The sequence below is a fragment of the Sebastes umbrosus genome, chromosome 4 (assembly GCF_015220745.1).
Source record: "Sebastes umbrosus isolate fSebUmb1 chromosome 4, fSebUmb1.pri, whole genome shotgun sequence".
NCBI classification, from domain to species: Eukaryota; Metazoa; Chordata; class Actinopteri; order Perciformes; family Sebastidae; genus Sebastes; species Sebastes umbrosus.
The window spans coordinates 18,457,002-18,473,448 of record NC_051272.1 but is presented as its reverse complement, the minus strand read 5'-3'; the positions used below and the strand labels follow the sequence as shown (position 1 = coordinate 18,473,448).

At 40.9% G+C, this 16,447-nt stretch overlaps 1 protein-coding gene across 4 annotated transcripts in view; it reads right to left on the bottom strand.

Moving 5' to 3' along the window:
* Positions 1-16,447, bottom strand: part of eps8l2 (EPS8 like 2) — a 48,226-nt gene that overhangs the window by 28,911 nt on the left and 2,868 nt on the right. For 3 of the 4 annotated variants that reach the window (XR_005206605.1, XM_037767397.1, XM_037767400.1), the window contains exons 1-7: positions 13,116-13,366; positions 5,359-5,423; positions 3,092-3,253; positions 2,692-2,841; positions 451-530; positions 198-307; positions 14-84 (exon numbers count right to left, since the gene is read on the bottom strand). Coding sequence is in view for 3 of the 4 variants with exons in the window: in XM_037767397.1 (XP_037623325.1) it covers positions 14-84; positions 198-307; positions 451-530; positions 2,692-2,841; positions 3,092-3,253; positions 5,359-5,423; positions 13,116-13,209 (732 nt within the window). In the remaining variant the exon portion in view is untranslated. Of the gene's footprint in view, positions 1-13; positions 85-197; positions 308-450; positions 531-2,691; positions 2,842-3,091; positions 3,254-5,358; positions 5,424-13,115; positions 13,367-13,596; positions 13,648-16,447 lie in introns of those variants that run through there. The other variant, XM_037767399.1, reaches the window with a different exon arrangement.

Here is a 16,447-nt window from a genome sequence, read left to right as displayed (position 1 = left end):
TAAAAACACTCACCACATCCTTCTCAATGCGCTGGGCCAGCTTTTCATGTGACTCTGTGTCATTTTGTCCGGGGGCTCGTCGATCTACATCCAAACACAAAGAAAACTCAGTTCATTCAACTATTGTATAAAATGTGAGCCTTGCATGTAGAAAGGGTTTTTTCTTCTGAGTGCATGTGCAGTATTTGTGTTGTCACCCTGTGTGCTCGTGGCTGCCGCACGTCCCTTCGCAGCAGGCGAGGGGCCCTTAGAGGCCGAGGGGGGGAGGATGGTTTCTCTGTGACGCTTCATTTTCTCCTGGTTCACCCTGGAGGAAGAGGAGCAGGCATTGAGACCTTCAGCACGCTAACATCAAGTTAGCTAACTACTAATTAGAGGTCAATGTGTATTAGACTATATATGTATATACTGTATACTGTATATGTGTGTCAGCTGTAGCACTGTTCTCACTTCAGAGTCTGAAGCCTCATTTTCTGTCCATGCTTGTTGTCTCCAATGGCACTGTCTATATCTTCATGAACCATCTCAGCCTGAAGACAGTGAGGAGAGACACACACATAGTCAAACTTAACATATGTTTGTACAGTTTTACGGCTGACGGCAGGGTCGTGTCTAGAAGGTAACCAATGTCTCGGGAAACTCTTGCGAGATGGTTAAGATTAGGCATTGATCTTGAATAGTTAAGGGAAGGATAGGTCGTCGGGCAGCGAGTCTCGAAAGAGTTTTTGTAAGTTTTTGCAGATTTCAGATCAGATTTCTCAATTTGTGGGCTACCTTCTAGACACGACCTGACGGCAGTTTCACTCACAGTCATTAAATTGCAATGTCTCCATGTCAAATTGAATGCTGAAAGTTTGCAGTTTAATATCTCATTGCAAACTGACAATAATATCTTCCTCATTATGGATTCTACATATTCTAAACAGGACAAAGTGATCAATTAGATATTATACACTGGAATGCTATTGGCATGGTGAGAATTAGTTAATTTCCTCTTTCTGATATTATGTCATTTGGATTTGAAGTCTACAACCAAAGGCACTGGAGTTACACGTAATCCATTCATATTTTTTTAATAATATCATCTATGTCACAAAGCTCTGGCTTCTGAAAAACTGTAGCGTTTGCTGTTGTGACGCCCTTCCTACAGACTTTAGAGACGTCAGCAGTGTGAACTCTTTTAAAGAGGGCCTTTTATGCTCATTTTCAGGTTCATACTTGTATTTTGGTTTTCTACTAGAACATGTTTACATGCTTCGATTGGTCAGCTGGCCCACTCTGTTGTGATTGGTCAACCGAACCAAACTCTATGGACTCTGCTCCAGCTCCACTCTAACTAGCTTCGTTTGAAGGCATGCCAAACTAGCCACTAAGCAAGTATTATGCAAACTTATTACACGGCTGTGTTGAATACTCGATTCTGATTGGTCAATCACGGCATTCTGCGGTCTGTAAATTCTGTATAGCAGACCGTTACTATCGGTGCAGTTCAGATGTGTGACTCTGGCGGACAGTTTTTGTGTTAAAATATAGATTTCTTCAGTAAGTAGCCGTGTAATAAGCGGGATAATGCACAGCTAGCTGGTCATTGTTGTGAAAGAATCCCTTTCAGGTCCGACATCAGAAATGTGCCCATAGCAACGGTCTGCTATAAAAAAATAACAGACCGCAGAACGCCGTGATTGACCAATCAGAATCGAGTCTTCAACACAGACATGTAATAAGTAAGGGATAATGTACAGCGAGCCGGTCATTGTTGTGAAATAAATCCCGACAGGGTCTTGCATTGTCTTGAAGGGGTTGATTTCACAACAATGACCCGATAGCTGTACATTATCCAACTTATTAAACGGCTACTAACTTAAGAAATCAATAATTTGACAGAAAAACGGTCCGCCAGAGTCCCACATCGGAACTGCACTCATGGCAACGGTTTGTTATACTGTACATAGCAACAGTCTGTTATACATAGCAACGGTCTGTTATACATAACAACAGTTTGTTATAAAGAAATAAGACCGCAGAACGCTGTGATTGACCAATCAGAATCAAGTATTTAACAAAGCTGTGTAATAAATAAACTTCAGTGACTTGTTATGACTTATTGTACATATTTACATACAGCCAAAAGGTGGTGACATTAAATTCATCACTGTATCACAAAAACATTTTAACTTTTCTCCAAAAACCACATCTTTAAGATTTTGAACAAGCTTTTCTATTCTTTCTTTCTTCACATTTAATTAGAGAAGCATCCGAGTGTTGATAGATAAGAAACTCTTTCATTTATATTCTTTCAGTGAAGACAAAGGTGAACAATATGTGATAATCCAAAGGTCGTTTTATTCAGGATCTCCGACCCTGGTCAGTGTTTATGACCCAACGTTTCTTGTAATCTATTTTTTTGAACTTACTGGTAGGGAACTATAAAGAGGTATTATCTGAAGTTATAGTATTACATCCTATCAGAGATAGATCCTCCCTTTAGAAAATATCACTGAACATGGCAACAAAAAATGTAAAAGGATACACCCAAGCACAGAGCCACCAACAGCACTGAAATCTGACCCGGCGCTCCAACAACAGTGGCTTGGATTTACAAGTGACACAAAACACAAAGCCGACCAATCATGCACGAACAATAAAGGACGCAAATTGAGCCAAGCCGGCAGCAGTCAAAATGAGACTCACATCAACCTCGTCACAGTGGAAGAAGTGGATGTCGGGTTTGTGCTGCTCCTTATCCTGACACACCAGCAGCAGCACGGAGGGGTAACGTGTCTGATTCAGGACCGTCTGGCTCATGAGGATGGTGGGAAGAGGGAAGTTCTCCAACTCTTCCTGCAGGAGCACGACAGAGAAACAATTAGGGGGGAAGAGGAGGCAGAGAAAGCGCAAGGTATTATCTGAGGAAGCAAAGCCTTCAGTAAGATAAATACTACAAATAGTCTTCTAAAAGTGATGAGAAATGAGAAGCTGAATATCACTCTCATATCTGCACGGCAAATATGAAGCTACCACAAGCATTCGGCTACTGTAAATGTGACATTTATTGCATGCTAACATAATGTGATGATGTGTGGAGCCGTACCTGTGTGTCACAGTCCAGCAGCCTGACCGCCTTGTCGGACACTTGCAGGAGCATCTCCTGGGTCCAGATTTTGTCTTTTGAGTCCAGAAGGACCAGTTTCTTGATCCCATCGTCCACTGTGGTGATGGACTCTGTCTTGTCCATAACAAATGTGGAGAGATGCTGAAGAGAAAACAGTCAGTTGGAAAAATTAAGGATTAGAGTTTTGGCAGTGAGAGCACTATGACCTGGTGTGAATTTAAAAAACAGCTGGATGGAAAGTAGGAAAGGTGTGCTTTGGAAAGTTGATGGACATGATTTGAAATACACATTATTTCTAGTTAACTGGCTGGATTAAAGGTGTAATATAGGATCTGGCGGCATTTAGTGGTGCGGTTGCAGATTGCAACCTGCTCACTCCTCCCTTTCCAAGACTGCGGTAATGTGAGTCGCCTCGCTCAGAGGCCATCCTTACCATAATAAAACTACTTTAGGAGAAACGGAAGTCAAACGGTGGCTGGCGGTGTCACAGTGTTGCACAGTGCGTTGTAATTTTGCAAGCAGACATTCTTTAAAATCTGGGTCGGGTGAATTAAAAATTGTGGTCGCTATTGACAACAGCTTGACTATTTAAAAATTGTGTGTTTTTTATGCAGGATGTTCCGTTGTCGCGCTAGTGACGATTCTCTCTGACCGATCAGTTGGTCTGCAGTGTTTTTGCTTCTAGTATCGGCTCAGCTCGCTTGGAACCTCGACCGAGGTGGTACCAAAAATGGAGTAGTACCATCCACAACTTTTGCTGATGGAAATAAAAAAATAACCGTTCTAATGTGTAATGAACTGAACGGAACTGGACTGCTTGGTGGAAACGTGCCATAAGCTGACAGAAACACCACAATTCTTATATTCATGTGATTATACACTAATGTTAAAGTTAATTTAAGTTTGATGAGATAAACGATACCAACAGTAGCCAGTTAGCTTAAAGACTGGAAACTGGGGGAAATCAGCTTTCTCCAAAGCTGACATAAAATCTGCATACTATCACCTCTAGAGCTCACAAATTAACATGTTATATCTCATTTGTTTCAGCTGTACAAAAATGGAAGTGTAAAAACAAGTCTTCGCTAGTTGCCAAGCAACTGCTCCCAGCCACATTTTTACTCTTTGCTTTTTTTACTAAAAAAATGAGATACAAAGTGTTAATTAGTGAGCTTTAAAGGTGCTGGTAGGTGGATTTTGTTACCTTTTGACCAAGCCAAGTCAGCTCATCATGCTAAGCTAAGCTAACCAGCTGCTGCCTCCAGCTTTATACTGAGCATACAGACATGAGAGTGGTATCAATCTTCTCATTTAACCCTCAGCAAGAAAGCAAATAAGGATATTTCCCAAAACTGTTTCTTAAACTGTAACTGTTAACTGTACTGTATATTTAGGCCTGTTTTCCTTCAGCTATTACGTTGACAGAGTTACGTATTTGTGTGAATTACTCATTTATCTGATATCAAAACTGTAATATTACCACTTCCATGGCCATCTCTGCGTTCAGCTGTTGCCAGCGTGGCTGTTGCTGCAATCAGAGGCCTGATTGCTTTATTATGAAAGATTCCCATAAAGGTGATGTAATGAAGAGATTAACTAGTGTGTCAGCTTTTATCTCTGGCCAAAAAGAACAATACGCCATTAGAGTAAGGCCTTTTATACTTTTATCTTGTTCTTCCTATGACGTCAGGGACCTTTTTTTTTAAGTTATAAATCTGTACTTGTGTAGACCTCAAGTATATGAGATAATTTTTTTCTTTTCAAGCCTTTTTTGTATTTTGTCATTTTGGGGCAGTTTTCAGTGCAATGTGAGAGGAAATGTTGATAAAAAGAGAGAGTTGGAACAAAGGTCCTCAGCTGGATTACATCATTTTTATAAATATTTTAAGATTCGCTATCTATTCTATTTTTATTGAGCTCATTTTATGTTATCTTCGATGCCCAAATGTCTGGAATCACTCATAGTGAGATTTCCTATTAAAAAACTATTAAATATTAACTTCACTTTAATGAGTACCAAAAGGACTTTTATCCTTAATAATAAGTAAAGTGTGTTAAAGTGCCTCTCATACTTATAATGCCATTGAATCAATATGCAGTGGTTGAGTTTCAGATCTTTTGCCAAGCTGTCTATTTTTACATATATTTTGCTTTATTTCTAAACCTTTTTAAAATACAGGAATCAAAGTTAAAATTATAACACACAACTTAATTTTTCCGATAAACACAAACAGAGCAGATCTTACCTCAACATGATACTGCGACGTCTCATGCATGATATAATTGGAGTTGGAGTATTTTTTCCTCTGTTCTGTTGATAAGAAAACAAAGACATAAAAGTGAAAAAGTGAGAATCCACCAAGTCCTGCCTGCGATCGTACTGTAAATCCGACTATGTAAACAGCCGGCAGTGACACTGACCTAAACCCCACATGTTGCACGTATCAGCTGAGTGAACAGATGAAACGAAACACTAGTGTGAGTGAGCTGAAAAGACCAGCAGAGCAATAAAGAAGTGACATGAACACGTAATGTGTGTGGCTTTTACTTTAGACTTCACAGTCAAATACACTGTTCAATATTCACATAAATATTGTATGTATAGTAAGGTGTTAGTTTAGACACATGATAGTGTATTTTACAGTATATTTTACAATATAGTGCAGTAAAACTTACACTGACTTAATATCTTTTAACATAATTCTGTGTCCAAAAATGTCCTGGCACTTATCTGAGAAGTTAATTATTAAATCTCACATAAAAGAGTCTGTGTGGTTTAATTCGACCCCTCTTATATTATAGTTATTTGGCCAGGTTGTTATTACTGTAAATCTCGCTCCACCCATGGCACCAATTACAGGCACAGATTTATTGCAGGTTCAAAGGTGAGTCACGCTACTTCTCCACAGCACCATGCTCACTTCCTCACCTGTGGCACAGTATTGTTAATTGGCACATGTAACCTTCTAGATGTTAAATATGCCGAAAAGTTAGCCTGAAATGCTCTCATTTTTAGAACAAACCTGTTGAGCAGTAAGGCAGGTGAGAGTACCGTAAATAGCGGCATATTGTAAATAATTTTTTGTCAGTGCTACCAGTGATTTTAACAGAGATTAAAACAATAGAGATCCACTCCAGACATTTTTTAAGACATAAAATACTCTACAAAAACCTTAATAATAATAATGTTGTGTGTCTGGTCACAAACAAAACTTGAATAAACTATTTGCACACTATAAAAAGCACATCCACTCATTCTCCCACATTAAAAAAAATAAATTCTGACTCTACACAATATCATCACCTGTTAAGTCAATATGGCAAACCTGTTAGCAAACAGTTGCTTATTTAAACATCCAGCAGTTACGGAGCAACATTATCATTTATTTGGAGTCATGTTTCTGTTTCCGTCTGGCGAATGTGAGTCACATATTCACTCTCTTTTAGCTCTGTTTTTGTTCTCCACCAACTCCTGAGGGAAATACCTGACTCTTTAGCTGCTAAATGCTCCACTATGTTCACCAGCTAACTGTGTCTGTCTGCTGTTTGGTGCTGAACAGGTAGTGTACAGTGGGTTATAAGAGCTTCTACTCTGAAAACTGCCTTCTGCACCCAAAAACACAGCTATGAGAGCGGTAGGAGAGCTTTACATTGAGATGAAACTCGCTACAAAGATCCGTAAAGCCCAGGGGAGCTGCAGATTCAGTTGATAATTCTCTGTAGGTTAATCACTGCGAGCGACACTTGTTTTCACTTTGTCATTTGATGCACTGATATTATAAAAATATTGATATAGCTGCTTTAAAGTTTGAGATAGATTGAAAATAAGCATTAAATTGAACTACCATTTTTGAAAACCAGTACAAGATTACAGTACAAAATGTAAAGGTTTTTGAGGTTTTCAAAGTGGGAGGTAGGCCTCCCCAGGGGGGCTCCAAACAGTTTCAGGGGTTGTATCTAGAAGGTAACCAACAAATTGCGAAAAACTTGAAAAAATGTACAAAAACACTTGCGAGATTCGCCGCCCGACGACCTATCCTAACCATAACCATTTGAGGTCAATGCCTAACCTTAACCATCTCGCCAGAGTTTCCCAAATTGTGGGTTACCTTCTAGAAACGACCAGTTTTGGGGGAGGCTCAGTGAATGGAAGTGAAACAATATTGCATTAGTTATCAAAAGAAGATCACATAGAATAGCCTAAACTGTGTGATTTGGTTAAAGAGATAGTTCCCAGATACAGTATTTGTGAGGAATTTTACTGTTTTTCTCACTTTACCATAGTCAGAAACTAATAAATGCCTTAGGATAGACCTTTTTTTATGTATCTGGTGTAGTCAGGTGAAGATATGTCAAACAATATTTGACAAGGGCTTGGTCTGAGGGGAGAGCTACAGTCTCAGACTGTGAAAACCAGACCAATAAAGTTCAAATGTGGTGACCTGTTGAAAGTCTGAATGTCATTTGTAAACACTGGAGCTCACTCTATTTTCAAGACCCCATTGTTCACACAGCACGGCATGTACCGTTGGCTGGAACCATTGTCTTCAAACAGGCCGATGTTGAATGAGTGTGCCAGTGTGCTCATTGACCTATTTACCAGGTGAATAGTCTGCAGGTAACAATTACGGTTAAATGAGAGCATGTTCCTATCAACTCCACTGCCAGATCTCATATCAGGTCTCTCTCTGTCCCCAACCCAGTAGAGTCAACATTTAGAGGTTTATGTGCTTTATGGTGACTGTGCCACAAAAGCTCTGCTGTTTGAATAACACTTAAAATGTGTGTAAAGCCTCCAAAGTACATTCCAATATTTGATATCTGTTTATTGATGATTCACTGTGACGTAAACCTGCTTCAAAGAGCAACCGCCGTCACTTTGACGCAAGCATGTTCTTTCCTGCCGTTTCCTCTCTGCTGATTCCTTCCTGCTTTGGCTCCCCACAGGTGAAACACAAGCGTCAGGTGTCGTACTGAAAGTCGAGCTCGCCCGTTCATGTCTTATTAATGGCCTGACATTTATGCCAATCAATTCACAGTGCTGCAACAGCTCGCAATAAGAGCCACTTAGCAGGCAGATGGGCAGATCCTCAGGGCTCTCCAGAGTCAATGACCAGTAATAAACATGGCTGCTTGGCACATTATCAAACCAATACATGATGGCCCAGATCAATCAGACAATCTGACCTCCCTGATAACTACCCTGTAAAGAAACTGAGATATTTAACAGGACTCAACCCAAAATCAAGACATTTTGTATACAATACCATGAAACTTTTTGCAAATGTAGTTTGATTAATAAAAAGAATAAAATTCTGTATCGCAACATCAAAAGGCTGAATGAACCACCCAGGAACTCAAACAATAGGTGTGCTGATGACTGCAACACAGTCTCACGGCAGTCCGTGGAATAGTCACGAAATTTTATCTATTTGATTTGTGTACATAGACATGAATTTCCCTTTTTTTTGTGATGCTCAGCACGACTTTCAACAACACATTTCTCATGCCTTTTTCTACGAATGTCCAGCAACACGTGATGCACGTGTCAATTTCCCCTCCAGTCTTTGTAAAATAAAACTACTTAGTTAGGTTTAGGAAAAGATCGACTTGGTTAGGCTTAGCCAACAAACTACTTAATTAGGTTTTGGAAAAGATCGTGGTTTGGGTTAAAATTACTCTGGAAGTGGCGTAACTTAAGTTCGGAAGTTACGTGACAAAAACTACTTAGTTACTGTAGGTTTAGGAAAAGATGGACTTGGTTAGATTTAGGCAACAAAACTACATTGTTAGGTTTAGGAAAAGATCGTGGCTTGGGTTAAAATAACCCCGGAAGTGGGGTAACTTCAGTATTGAAGTTACATGAAAAATAAATCAACTTTGACTTCTTGTTTTACACGGGACATGAACACCGGCCTCCTGGGCGAAAGTCTGGTGCTTTTTGACCCACGCATTCACCCCGACCACCTCTCTATGTAGTGTTCGCCGCTCTTAATACTTTCCAGTTCACAATTGCGTGGATTACGTACGAATTGATTTCGTGCTGACTATTCGAAAAAAAAAAAGTGAAATTCTAGTCTATGTACAAAAATCAATACATTCAATTTCATGACTTTCACAAACTGCTATAGGACTGGGCTGGCTGATGTGTCCACAACGATTTGACCATATGTCACAAGAAAGTATCGCAGGCTGATTCACCACAGAATCGTCCTCTCAAACTAATGTAAAACAAATGAATACAGGTTTACATCGTGCATTCGTTTATCGAGAACAGTAAGAGGCAAAACACAGCCACTGATAACTGAAATAGAAATAGAAACTACACCAGAACAACTGAATTTCACACATACACAGATGTTAAAGAAAAACAACAGAGCAGGACGACATCAAAGTGATAATTTCCACCTGTTAATTCAGTCTCATTACCTGACAGAGACATGCTCCTCAACCACAAACCAAGAAACTCAAGAAAGCTACCGGATGCTCTGAAGTCCTAGGATGATGAATCTGATGTGGCACCTCTCTGCTCAACCCCAAAGCTGCTGATAACAGATCAGGTAGGAGGACACCGATGTGCATTATTTGCATCTGTTGTGTGCTTCCCTACGCTCTGTGGACGGTGGGGAGTTTTGCATACAGGATATTGAGCTGGGACTTTTGCTGTTGTTCCTCTACATGTTTATTCAGCAGCAGACCTTTATCTATCCAAATATCTCCCAGTGCTATGGATGGTGCACCATATTGCCCACCTCTCTGGTTCAGGAGGACAGGCGTGCTGCTGTCATCCTGCAGTGAGAAGGTAGCAGTGACCATCTGCCGCACGGGATGAGACGAGCCAATGAAAAACAGCACATACAGTGGGATATTTCACTGAGATCACAAGAGTGGCTGCGTCCTGTGGATATTTGGATGACTTACGGCACAAAAATATTTCACGAGCTGCACAGTCAGATGCTTTGGGAACATTTTGCATCGCTACAATACCGTCATCTGTCATTTGAAGCCATTCTATATTTGGAACAGTGCAGCCGTGCACGAGAGCAGGTTGTCCTGTCACACCTCAGTTTAAGTTTCTGTCTGTGCCTATGATGTGCTGCACAATGTTCCTCTATATTGGCAGCATGGAAGGAGGTGCTGGCAGCAGCCAGTGAGCTCATGTCTGAGGCAGCGCAGGGAGGACCAGGAATGAGTCCGCCTCTTCCTCTCCACTTTTCAATGCGTCTTTTATTCACCTGCAAAACATGGGCAACCCCACCCTGTTCCAACCACACATTAAAAACAGGCACACCCTGCCCTCCCTCCGACTGTAACATAGCACACTTCAGTGTCTCACACACAGACACACGCCCTAGCACAAGTATTCAACAGCTAAAATTAAATGTCATGCCATAACTGTATTACAGAGTTTCACCACAGTCATAATAGATCAATGACAATGTAGATTTTGTAGAAAACAAGCATATCCTTCAATTCAACATATGCACAAAAGACTAAAAGTCAGACATCATAAATATACATCTGCACACAACGTGACTACAAAGTGCAGACAAACAACTATAGACTGTATATAAGAAGTGGACGTAGTCACAGTGACCTATTGGATTGTGGACTTGCGTTTTTTGCAACCAGAAGTGACACGAGAGGGTGGAGCTAAGTACAACCGAACGCTTAGTAAGACATTTTTAGGCGACCAAAACAGTTAACTTTCATGAACTGAAAACACACTGTGAAAGGGTTAAAGTTCTACGACGAAAACATGGACAACGCCGTTGTAGCGACCTGTCAATCACAACGTAGCCGTGCCCTAAAGCATACCCTGCTTTATGGTCTATTAGACTCTAAATGGGACCATAATTTACTAAATAAACATCATGCTGTATTGGAGAAGACTTGAAACTAGTGATTGAGACCATGAACTCATGTTTACAATGTTTACTGAGGTAATAGATCAAGTGAGAAGTAGGCTCATTTTCTCATACAATCTGACTTCTTTTTGCAACCAGAGGAGTCGCCCCCTGCTGGCTATTAGAAAAAATGCAAGTTTAAGGTACTTCAGCATTGACTTCACTTTTCAGACCCCGTTGTCGCCCACTGCAAACAACCAAAAGCCCGATGCATCTAACAACCAATCCCAGCAAGCCGTGCAAGCCTGGCACAGAGCAGGAACCTCATGTTCCCTTCAGGAGCCCTGCCTCCCACCCATGTCCCTCAGTGTCTGACAGAGGTGTCAGCAGCCTCAGCACGACAGGGCCCCTCAGCAGGACCTTGGCCCCCTCTTATCACTGTGTGTCTGTGTGTGTGTTCTGTCCGCGGGGACACAGCAACTTGCTGCAGAGTGAGAGTGTTGGATTTCCTGACAGTCATTTGCATAGCAAATTGAATACGTTGTGATTTGAATCAATTACAGTGCTGATCCACACAGCTTGACTATTGACAGTTTGGTTATATCAAACACAGATGCAAGATTTTAAAATGAGTCTCAAAGTTACTACAGCTTCATTTTCAAAAAACAAAAACAGCTGCTCTGTAGTTTTTAGAAAACGTTACTCAGACTTGGGCTGGGCAATATGACGATATATATCATCAAAACAATATAAAAATATCTGTTATATATTTATTTCTATATTGTTTCTATCGCGATATAGGCTAGACCTATATTTATTTATTTTTCTCTATAATTTCACTTAAAACTGTTGTGTTCGTTTTGCACTCAAGTTCTTAAAATGAGAAAATACTCGGTACTTAATATTTATAGTATAGTATTTAATTCACACGAGAGTATACAAAAATAGGCTTTACCATGTGGTTATTTTATGAAGAGTATGACTTTGTTCGAAATCACATACTATGCACTACATACTCAATATGTGTACTATCGTTCAACATACGTTTCTGTGAACAAACAGTAGTATGAATCTTTTCGTACGCACTGAGCAGTAATTTACATCGCCACTTCCTGAGAGCCTCCTTGCTGGTTGGAGACGTGTAACCATGGTAACCCGTGCCAACCTCATGTGACCAAAACGACGGTTTGTGAGCATCAAAGTCTAAATTAATTTAAAATATATATTACACCTAGCAAAGTGAAACCCTATACTTACAGTTAATTTGAAGCCTTATTGACGTTACAGGGCTGTCCATCAACGTTTGCATTGGGATATTTATGCCGCTGTAGTGTCCAGTGTTGCATACTATATTATTTCACCGGAAATAGTATGCATTTGTGTACTATTGGTTTCATACTAAGGTTTCAGACATGCTAAAAAATCGCATGTACTGTTTTAGCTTACTAAATAGCATCTTAGTATGGAATTTCAGACGCAACCTATATATTTATTATTACCAGAAAACATGATATAATGTGATATATATCGTTATCGAGATATGAAATGACCTACAGTATATCAGGATAGAAGGTTTTGGCCATATCGTCCAGCCCGAACTCAAACAGGAGTAAATAGTGTATTTGTTGGGGACTATTTTCGGATGCGGATTAACACACATTTGGTGCACTAAAGACTATTTACAGCAGCAGGACGGTGTATGTGGGATTGACTCAAAAAGTTTTAATTATAATGAAGTTACATCCCACCCGGTGCAACAGTGTGACTCATTTATGTGTTTTTATGGACAACATTAGAGGTCAACAACACAATTTGGCTGCACAGGCAATATTTATTAATAGGATAAATTAATTGTTGATTTTGTTTTCATAAGATTTTTTGACAAGAAAAATATAGATTATTGTCTGCCTTGAAGTATAGAAATAATAATGAGCGATGAAGACATTTCATAACTGTTCCTTGACAGTTAAGTACAAGCTCCTAAATTACAGCCTAAACTGTAAACAGTTTGCAGTGACTCATGCCACAGAAACAAGAGCAGGTGTAATTACAGGTGAAGGGCATGTAAAGACAAAGTCTTGAAAACAGGCCAACAATAAAATACTCCTTCTGACAAGGGCAGCAAGTTCCCTTCACACCTCCATGCAGGCGCTTACCGTAGAGGGCCTTGGCGCTGATCTTGCTGTCCGATCTGGCCACTCCACTGCAATGACAAGAAGAGGAGACGGGGTTACGCTGCATGCTCTTCATCTTCTCCCCCTGCACCTCTGGATGTCAGTGTCACAAAACTCCCACACTGTCACTTCTCATGAAAGTAAACCCACAAAATAGGAGTGATACACGGAGAGAGCAGACTGGCCGGCACTGGATGAGATTAGCCTGAGATTCTGAGCATATGGACCAGCCAGGGAGAGAGAGAGGGAGAGAGAGAGAGAGGGGGAGGGAAAGAGCCTAGAGCCAGGAGCCCAGGCAAAGCAAACAACTCTCAACAGAGCCGCTCTGTGCCCGAGGTCCCTGACCCACACCACCTTCTACATACTGGGTTAGTGATTCTCTCGCGCTTGTGTGACAGCAACTCAGCTTAACTTACAGAAAGGTAAATATGTGAGGGGAAGCAGGAATGTGTGCGACACTCACTTGGATCGCCTCGACGGAGGTCCCAGGACACTCATGACTTAAGGCATCCACCTGGAGACAGACAACAGAGAGGATGAGAGGATGAGAGGGTGGGTGTTAATGAAAGACGGAGAGAGGGAGGGCAAACATTTTCCACCAAAATAAACATGCATCATTTATGCTGCAACCTGGTCTCACGGTAAGGCGCATAAACACCACGACATTCCACAGACACTCTGCGTGTCATGAGTACGCATTTTAGCCTTTTTCCCCTATCATTTGTACGCCATTTTTGTGTGTCATTTTGTCAACTTAACTACGGTAACATCCACAGTTAGGTTCAGGAAACAAAACCACTAACTTAGGTTTAGGAAAAACGTTATGGGGTGCATCTCAAGACCTTTTCACAGCACTTATTTCTGCACAGAGGAGCGAGGATCGAAGAGCGAAGAGGGATCTCTGAGGGAGCCATGAGCGAGGATACACGAGAGCAATGGTTGGGCTTAAAATAAGTACGCAAACTAAGTAAATACGTACGGAAACAACCTACGAAAAACATATCACAAACGTCAATTGTCACGTGACAAACGTCACTAGCGTAACTTAAAAAACAAAAAAAATGGTCAACACTGGACCCATCCAACTCGGCCCCTGCCCGGCTGCCATAAGTGGTCTTTCTCGCTTTAATAGTACGTCACTAGCTCTTATCGTTGCATTTACATATATTGCAGTCAGTACCGGATAGATGGTGAGCAAATGACACGCAGAAATCAAGAATGACGTACTTATTGAGCGCTAAACACCTTGCACATTATCGTGGCATTCATATGCCTTTTTGTGCAAACGGACTGTTATCCTTTTGAATGCATATTTTTTTTCTCTCATTCCACTTTGATGAGCTCTCATATACAGTCCTAAAGCTTATAAAGCTATTGGCACGTCAGTAAGCTTGTAGATATGGCATGCAAAGTTGAGGTGTAGTCTACCAAACAGCCAGTTCTTCCACTGTGCAGAGCCAGGTGTTGGGCCTGTACCGCTGGTAGTCGGGGGCCGATCTGGGACAATGGCAGACAGCAGGCTGATATGCACTGTGTAATTAGATCCACTGTGTTGACGACTATATCTGCATAGCTGCAATTAATTAATCTGGTTGGGTTTCACACTCAGCCACGCTGACTATTTGATAATTAGCATGGAGCACTACGTCTAAATCTGGTTAACGGGAGCAGGAAATGAGAGAACGAAACTCTCCCACACCTTTCCCTTTTGGCCTGGAGGCTCTGTCTTGTCTGTCAAGGCACGTAGTGACGAGGTTATGTAATATATATCACACACCGTGGCTAAATACACACTGTAGCTAGCCTATGTGGACCCTAATGAGCTGTTACACAACACGGTGGGCTCTGCCTGGTTTCCTTTACGATACTTTACTGATAAGAGTCCCTACGTTAATGCCTAAAGTGATGTGTATTTAAAACTGGAGATAATGATCACCTTTCACCTTATGTGACTTTCAGACTCCAAGGAGCCATGTGTCTCTTTAGCTCAGTTTGTATTATTGATTGGCGGCGAGATGTTTGGATCCTGTGTCACCAACAAGTATTTTAAGTGTCCTACAAGAACAATCCAACGTGTGTCAGTTTGTGACACTAGGCGTGCTTCCCACAGTGAATATTTCAGTATAATTAATGAATCTAACCAGACAGTTAACACTTGTACATGACAGCGTTATGAGACAGCCATTTCCTCATCTCATGTCTTACCTCCTTTCTGAAGCATAAAACTGCTTTTGCATAACGAGCAGCGGTTAACTACACAAGGTAAATACCGTGTACGACAGTTTACAGGTTACAGGTTGCAGGTGCGGTCACTCAAGCTTATCTCGCAGCGGATCATAAACGTAATCGCCCTCACCAGATAATCTGCTCATATCTGCTGAAACAAAGCGAGGCCAAATCACAACAACAGCCCTCACAGATATTAACCAAAGTGTTCCTGCAGACAAAGTATTGTTCATGTAGCTCCATGCAACCAGTTTAAAGGATCATCTACAACTAAATCTTAAATGCAAATAAGCAGAGAAAACTAATCCTATTTAGTTTAGTGAGCCTGCACAAAAAGGTAGTCTTCCTCTTTCTGTCCTTATCTCTTTGGTCATCATGCCTCGACGCTATTGTTCCCAGCTCTGGCCCACCGCCAGGTATCAGGAGGAGGTGAAGCCGGAGCAGGACGGGCTGGGTGTCATGTGTTGTCAACCTCACGGCAAGAGGCCCTCCGCACACCTCTCCTCCACTCAGCCTAAGGTGCTCATTGTTCAATACGGACAAGCCTTTATTCACAGGTAATTACACGGTATTAGGACAATAATTACACAGAAATAGAAGCAGGGCGCTTATCTTAGGCTCACTCATAAAGGCAGGTATGTCTCATATTTAATTCGGCCTTTTCTCAAAATTACTGGTTTCATTTTTCATATTTAAGTGGAATGAGGTTAAACAAGTGTCGTCATATTCATACTGCTCTCTGTGACAACAAATCGGAGCGATGAGAGTAACAATGATCACACAGTCTCATATTTTAAGCTCGTGGTATCAGTCACATGGTCTGTGTTGTTTTCTTTTGTTAACATGTTAAATCTAATTTTAGATTAGTTGATTTAATCAACATCTGCAAAGTTTCTCCACAAAGAATCACACAAAAGCACCACTTTAAATCTGGTGTTTACCAGAGATGTGCTCATAAGTTTCTTGGAAATAAATCATTCAACATGAGAAAAGCATAAAAAAACGACTAATCTAAAGAAAATCCTAAGAAATCTTACTCGACTAAGACCAAAACGATTAATTAGTCAACTAATCGACTAAGTGGGGGC